This window comes from Polistes canadensis, unplaced genomic scaffold (genome assembly GCF_001313835.1).
Source record: "Polistes canadensis isolate GaletaPanama2010 unplaced genomic scaffold, ASM131383v1 scaffold_178, whole genome shotgun sequence".
Classification (NCBI taxonomy): domain Eukaryota; kingdom Metazoa; phylum Arthropoda; class Insecta; order Hymenoptera; family Vespidae; genus Polistes; species Polistes canadensis.
The window spans coordinates 117,513-125,880 of record NW_014569725.1 but is presented as its reverse complement, the minus strand read 5'-3'; the positions used below and the strand labels follow the sequence as shown (position 1 = coordinate 125,880).

The 8,368-nt window shown below is 28.4% G+C and overlaps 1 protein-coding gene across 1 annotated transcript; it reads right to left on the bottom strand.

Moving 5' to 3' along the window:
- Nucleotides 1-578: 578 nt before the first annotated feature.
- Nucleotides 579-5,146, bottom strand: LOC106789336 (meiotic recombination protein SPO11). Its single transcript, XM_014753454.1, has 4 exons — nt 4,986-5,146; nt 1,411-1,808; nt 957-1,314; nt 579-879 (listed from the first exon to the last, which is right to left on the bottom strand). Exons 1-4 carry the CDS (start codon nt 5,144-5,146, stop codon nt 579-581), a joined length of 1,218 nt encoding a protein of 405 aa, XP_014608940.1.
- Nucleotides 5,147-8,368: the final 3,222 nt, after the last annotated feature.

Below are 8,368 nucleotides of genomic sequence, written 5' to 3'. Positions count from 1 at the left end.
AAGGTTTATTGCCATGAGCCGGTGACCGATTTGTTAAATTTGAAAATTAAACAACCAGGTAACGTATTTATTCGTTATACGTACAATGTAAACAATAAWGTTATAAGCACGCGGATCAACACTCTGAACGTCCGTACACTTCGAATGCTAAGACGCAACTAACAGAAAAAGTAACGCGATTTCTATTAACCATTTTTGAAACGATGCGACATAATGTAATTTATCAAATAGTATAATTTTGTGTTTAAATAAAATGTTTAATATCAAATTATTTCATTTAATATACAAAAATAATAGAATCATTTTATTATTACTAACAAAAAATATATGAAATTCATAAGCCTATGCATTAATTAAAATACGAATTAATAAATAAATTTATGTTCCCAATTATGACAGTGAATTAATTCAAACCATTGAAACAATTTATTTTATGATCTACTTTATACTATAAATAATTGTATTAATAAACAAATCATAATATTAATTTTTGTTCTAATTTTTTTTATTCAATTTATCGTCATAATTAGGACAATTAACTTACTGAAGATTAAAAGATTCTCTGTCCTGGATATAATTTAGATATAATCATTTCCTTTGATCTTCAAAGAGAGATAAGTAGCTGTTAGGAAATTACTACAGAGAGATGATACAGCTTCTATCTCGGCCTTGCCCTTTTGCATTATTATCATCTGTCTTAACAACGTCTCCGTCATGTAACTACGACTCTTGATAGATGCCAATTTTGATAAATCTCTTTCGGCCAACGGACTAGTCTTCACCCCTAATACACCTAATTCTGAAGGGTGAACACCAAGCCAACGAATTGCGGGACAAGCTAGACTATCATTTCTCTTTGATAAATTTGAAGACCCAAATCTAAAAAAAGAAAAATTGAAAAAGAAACAAAAAATACGACGAAAGTAAATAACAATTGTTAATAATATAAAATTTACCGATAAACACACATGATATCCACACCAAAAGGATCAGCATCTACTAAGGTGTAAATTGGAAGATTTACTTTTTCAGAAAGTAATTTAATTAACATCCTTGTAGCAATATCAGGATAACCTTTTCCTGTGATTAATATACAATTCAATAATTTCGTTATATTTTCTTCTAATAATTTTTGAAATATTGTATCCTTTTCAACCACCAAAACAAATTTTCCATTAGTACGAATGGATATAACGTTTGAAATTATTTGAGGAATAAGTACACCTCCTGGAACTCTGCAATCGATAATCTGATTGTCTGTAAAGTATAAAGTTAAATCTCCAGCTGCTAAACCTTTAGACGAGCCAATGAGTCCTACGAAATATGCGTTAATCGTTTCTTTATAATTATTAATTAATTTATGATTTTAATAATAATGTAAATATATAGAATTATTAAAGAAAAACATACTCAAATCCCATGGAGCACAGTTCAAAATTTCAGCGACATTATTAACAGCTAGATCTACATATTGTTGCTTAGGAGCCAAAATATTTGCTATGTCATTTTTTAAATCATAATAAAAAGATCTCCTGGTAATTGTGGTATTCCTAATTAATAATTTATGAGAAATGGCCATAACTTTCATCATTAAAGCGAATTTATTTTTGCCCCTTTTGCGATAAAAATCCATACTATCTGATGTATTTATGGATTCAACTTCATCAGATTCATTTACATCATTTTCATATTCCAATAACTCCATTGTGTCGCAATTACTTTGAACAAAATCATTTGGAAATTGTCCGGAACAAATTTTTTGTATTATCATCAGAGTCGTATATTCAATTCGACGTATAAGTAATTTCCTAATTTAAAAACAATAATATTATTGTATGTATATGTTTTACAAATAAAATTTCATTTTTTTTTCTTTTCAGTATTTTTTAACTTTAAATGCTTTTCACATTTTTGTATCACTACCTATCAGCTACTCCGGCATATTTTTGCAGCGGAGCATCTGAGAAGAAGAAGTATTATTTTAAGTGAAAAGAATCACACGTGTTTCTGAATGTTTTTGATTTAATCTAGTTGATAAATATGTATTTTCCTGTTTTAAATAAAACATAAATATTAAATTTTATAATTCACCATTGTACGGCTTTATGGAAAATGCATGAATTTATAATACATATCTCCAATCCCCAAAAAAAAAACAATTTACGCCATCACTTAAGTGATTTCCTTAAAAAACAATAATTGGCGAAATAATTGTAGGATGAGAAATAAAGAAAAGAAACTTTCTCTTCGAGATTATCCAGCGATTGTTTGTTTAGGCGATACCACGTGAGGAATGCGTCACCCTATGTTTCGTTTCATGTTTCGTCGCATGGAAACCACTCGATATTTCTCGTAAATAAATAGATGAATATTCGAGAGGGACCGAGAGGTTTCTAGAACGATAAGAGAGTATAAAAGAGAAGCGTTTCAGTTCGGACCGGGTTCAGTGTAAGTCCAGCTACGGTATAGTCAAGTGTTAGTGTTATATTTTTGTCGAGTTAATAAATTGTTACTTCTGATTACAATCACACTCCTCACTATTTTTTACCATATCCATATATAATTTAAATATCCTATATAATGATCACCCCGATAAACACCACCCATTGACTGCATGTACTTAAGAACTACATACATTTAACTTATCGATTACTTCTGCACCTTGCAATAAATAAAATTTAAGATTATATCGTTCCGATTTTAGCATTTTTTTCTTTTTCATGTAATTGTTTCAACAAAGGTATATTTGTTTTAATGTTCCTGCGCGGTGATGACTTTGAGGGGGTGGGGTAAAATTTTCATCTAAAAGAATATCAGATAGAAATTAATATTCAAAGTACATTAATAGGTATGTAAAAAGATATGTTTAAAGCAATATATATGCGTTAAAGCAATCTTAAATATAAGTAAAATGCGTTAAGGTAAATAAAATAATTGCTAATTAATCGAAGGTAATGTATATTGTTGTTTAAAAACATGTAGTATAAGATCTAACAATAAGTACCGTTCTGCTCAAAATTCACCTTCAGACTGGCCCGTTGTCCTCCGTGGAAGTTCTTTTATTCAATGTTGTTTATATGACTTTCCGAAAACAGAAATCCTATTCATTACGAATATTATTCCCGTTATACACATGCGGAACGTTCGGAAAGTCATATAAACAACATTTAATACAAGAAATTTCATAGAAGACAACGTGCCAGTCTGAAGGTGAATTTCGAAGAGTACGGTATATAGATCATATTCTCCGAACTTTTAGACAGCGATAGACATTTCCTTCGTTTAACCTTTTAGATACGGCTGAATTCTGCGCGTGGCTATTTCCCTGGACGGCAGGGTCTGTCGTGAACAACGTATAATTGATATAACACTGCAAAATGTGGCGGGCAATTCCGTTCTRTGCACGAGAACATTCAAATGAAGTATTTGATGATTAAGTCATAATTTTTTAAAAATATATATTACACATACTTTAACTATAACATTCCACTTTAATAACTAATAATATAATTGAGTATGATAGATTTTGAAACATGGTACAATACATAAACCTACGTCATAATTTTCACATTAATAACGAGATCTTCGCCTTGTATCGTTTTTGGAACACACTATACAATTTCGTAACGTTTTTCTAGAAAACCACGAAAAGCCACTATAGTGGCGCGTCGTTCAGAGAGATGACATACACGAAAGCCACATTAGTGGCGCTTCGTCCTGAAAAATGATATCCGCGAAAGCCACTATAGTGGCGCGTAGTATCTAAAAGGTTAATTAACAATTTTTTAAATACTTTAATGCACTCTACTTATATTACAGGAAAATTTTACCCTCTGTATTTTTTGGTATCCTTTCGTGGTAGATATGAGATTTAATAATTGTGGGTACAGATACAGAATAATTCTGTTGCTGACAGGTAACTCTGGCCTTGGAAAATTTTGTTAAGTGACACTTTCATAATATGGTAGGATGCTATACAAATATCCTATTTCAGAATTTGCTAAAATGTATATTCGATTCTGAATTCCCTACTTGAAAGGTTTATTGGGATTGTATACAATAAAATTTATATTCCTTTAAATTTTACAAAAGATTCGTCAATGAAAATGTTTTGTTCGAGTATGAAATTGTCCGGAAAATCTTGAAATTATATAATCTAAAAAATTACTTGCTCGTTGAATACGAATTCTAATATTATTTCTTGCAGGATCAGGTGTTTTAAAATGCAGCATTTAAAATATCTGATTGAATTTTTTTCTTGTAAATATGTTACTAAAAAAAGGGGATCCTACTATTCTTGCATATATTGTATTCTTGCATTTTTGCCAGAGATATCATACTTATATTGATGATAAATCCGATGAAAGCTCAAAATTCATTCTTTTCCAAATTACGCCACATTTGCCAAATAGAGTTACTAAATATTTATTTCAATTTAAAAATATTGTCTGCGTAATTGTTGGTTTCTTTTATTATTTCATTTGCCAATACTTCCATAAAGTACAGTTTGAAATATTCTATCGGTTGTTTAAAATTTAAAGGAACTTGTGGTCCTCTAAAGAATCTTCGCTATCAATAATTCTCATTTTTCATTTCTTCCGTGATATAATTTCACTACCATTACTTAATGTATCAGAACTATAATTATCATAATCATTGTATATTAAAATACTTTGATCATATTTCGACACTTCAAAATCGAATATGTTTTTACTATCAGTCAATTCAAAATTCACAACGTAACATTGATTTTTCTTCATATTTTTAATCGTAAAAAGGGTCATAAAATAATTTAACTACAATGTTACAAATTTAGCACGGTTTAACTATAAATAACAATTGTTAATGTCCAACAATAACGTAACATTTTAAGTATAATTATGCTAAAAACATTTGTATCAGCAGCCGAAGTTATTGAACAAATTGATATCTCCATAGTGGAACACCCTCCCCCCAACATAGTATTAAATTATTAAATAATTTACCTTATTGCTTCATTATCGACGATTGGTAAGTTGATTCTTTTTTCATTAAGATTTTCTTCCTTATCAACGATCGCTAAGTTAATTCTTTTTTTATTAACATTTTCTTCCTTATCGGGGTATAATAAGAATGATCTTTTTCGTTTATCAGGCAACGCGAACATATTTCCTAAAATAAATATATATGTTCGATTAAAGTATCATTTTTTCCACCTTTCCATTGAATAATTAATTTAATATAAATTAAAATTAAAATTGTGCTTTTCTAAATTTATAATAAGTTTTCTATATGTTTACACCATAGGCATTCGCGTTATAACGTAAAAACACATTTTATCTACACTACTTTTACCCTTGTTAGATAAATTGACAAAATCTGTTAAATTTTTATCAAATATTCGGGTTTTTTTTTTATATTCGAATTTCTTAAATAATATCACGTAAAATCTAATCTGTATTTTACAAAATAATAAATACTCGAAGTTCATAAAATTCTTTTAATTGATATGATAACAAAAATAATAAATCATAATATATGTATTTAACTGTATCATATCTTTTATTGTTTATAAATAATAATAAATTAAACAAAAAAATACTCATAACCTAATTTTAACGTCAATGAAGTTAATTATATCTAATGAAACTAACCTAAAATTATATTTAACAATTAATAAATGGGGTTAAGGAGTCAGAAAATCTGACGTGAGCCAAAACTTTTGATTCACTTTTTAACCTTCGTTTTACGCATTTATAGTCGAGGTTGGAAAGCATTGTAAGATAAAAATCTACCGTCTATCGTCCTATACGAACGTAACATTCTCACAGCAATAAACATATTAAGCTCTTGTTTGTTAGAAAATCTATTGACCATGGAAGAGATCGAAATATTAGGAGAGTAGGGACATTAGTTTTTCATCTTATGTTCACATTCATATCGAGTAGCGAATCTCAAGAGAACCGGGACACCCTGCTGCGCATTTGTGAGCGCCGACCATTCAATACTATGCTACTGTATGTACTAAAGACACTCCAGGATCTCATTGTGCAGTACAAAACACAAACGAGCGGTAAAATGTCCGATTCTAACGAAAATCCACTTCGATGTATCGAAAAAATTATACAAGCAATAATATATCAAAGCTTTTCTTTATCGATTTAATTTGTACTTAACAAACTAGATGATACTCCGAAACCGTAATAAAACCATCATTCTTTTAATTTGGTTCTAATAAAAAAAGCAATAATCTAAATACATATCATATAATCTCTATTATATATTAATAAATAAAATAATTGATAAAAATCCACTATTTAGTATTGTGCTACTGTATGTATTAATGACGTTTCAGGACCTCGTTGTATAATCTAATATAAAATATTAATTTTTTTATTAAACTGCGAGAACACAATGTGCCAAATCTTTTTTTTTTTTTCTTACCGATCCTCCATCGTTGTATAATATTTTAATGAATAAGGAAATTTCAGCATGTTTATCATTTATAGACGGCCATAAAATTCAAACGGTTTTTATGAATGCACATGAGCTATTAAAATTAATTAGTATAATTTAAATGTTCATCAATCAATAACCAAGTGAATAAAATGACAGAATTGGAACGAATATATTTAAATTATTTAGAGATTTAAAAACGTAAGAGTTTACGCTCGTGTAAGCAATCTCGACGAAAAGAGATGAGAAGGTTATACAAAAAGAAAAGAAAAGAAAAAAAAAAAAAGAAAATAATAATAAATAATAAAAAGAAAAAAAAAAAAAAGAGAAAAAACGAAAGAAAGATAGCGCCTCCGAGCGTGAGAGGTCACAGTTCATCCCCATGTAAATTATCTCTATACAAATGGCGCGAGTCACTTGAGTCTGCAGATGCAATATAAATTTTCTCCGGACGGCGAGTCCGCATTGATGACCATTACCGGAAGTGCGGACTACGCTGAACAATAAATGCTAACGAACTGGTATGGAAGTTTCTGACACGCGTCAAAACATTATGGAATTTGCCGCTTTCCTTTCGTCCTGAACGATGCTTTTCAGACTTTCTTTCTTTTTTTTCTTTCTCTCTTTACCTATTAACAAAAAATTCGTTTAGATCAAATGTCCTACTACTAATCTAGGCTAAGCTGACTTCTGTTAGCCGTTTCATATGAAAGATTTTTTGTTTTCTATATTTAACAAATTAGTTTAGTTCAACTGTCTGATCTATTCTTGAAATTACGTCCTTCTCCTATTGGTCATGTATGATAAAGAATTGTTTCCAGGATTTTTGTTTTTTCTATTTGTAAAAAATTAGTTTGATCCAATTGTTTAATCTAACCTAGAAATTAATAAACTCGCATTGATCGTGTATAATAAAGAATTATTTTCAGGATTTTTGTTTTCTATTTGTAAAAAAATAGTTTAGTTCAAATGTCTGATGTAACCTAGAAATTACGTCCTCCTCCTATTGGTTACGTATAATGAAGAATTGTTTTCAGAATTTTTGTTTTCCATTTGTAAAAAATTAGTTTAGTTCAAATGTCTGATGTAATCTAGAAATTACGTCAGCTTCGTATTAATCATTTATAATAAAGAATAATTTTCAGGGTTTTTGTTTTCTATTCGGAAAAAATTTGTTTACTTCAAACACTTTGTTGATTTAAATTAGAAATAATATCCAATTTGAAAAATGCTACTGATAATGACATTAATTTAATAAAAATGTTAAGTCTTATAACTTATTTGTGTTTTTATTTAATTCTTCTAAAAATGAACAAAAACGAGAAAGAATATAGAAAAAAAACACCAATTCGTTCAGTGTTCATTGTTAAGTTGTATTTATAGGTTCAAATTTGTTGATTTTTAGGATACATATATTTTTTTATAATCATGAATAATTCAGGCTATAAAAAGATTAAATTTAAATTCACTCATAAAAAGAGATAAGAATTAAATCATCGTATGATTATAAAATACCTTTCAATCCAAAAATATCATTTCAGTTTTTCCAAATTTTTAATTCATTGTACATTGTTCATTTATTTTTTATTAGAGAACTAAATTTAATTGTACTGATCGAAAGAAAAGGCTTTGATCATCATATTATTTAATTACAATTGTTTGTTTATTAAAGTATAATATATAAAGATTTTTTAATTACGTATCGATTTATTCCATAATAATAAATTCATCTTAATATTAATAAATTTTTTAATGATATCCAATACCAGGGATTGAGGAAATTGTTAAAATTTTCAATTGGTTCCGATATTATAGATATTTTTTCACTTTTAACTTTTCTGTTCTAAGAAAACAGTTATAAATCTACTGAAACTTTTATTCTATATATTTATGCATAAATAAAAGATTTTTACGTTTTCGGAAACGGAAAAAG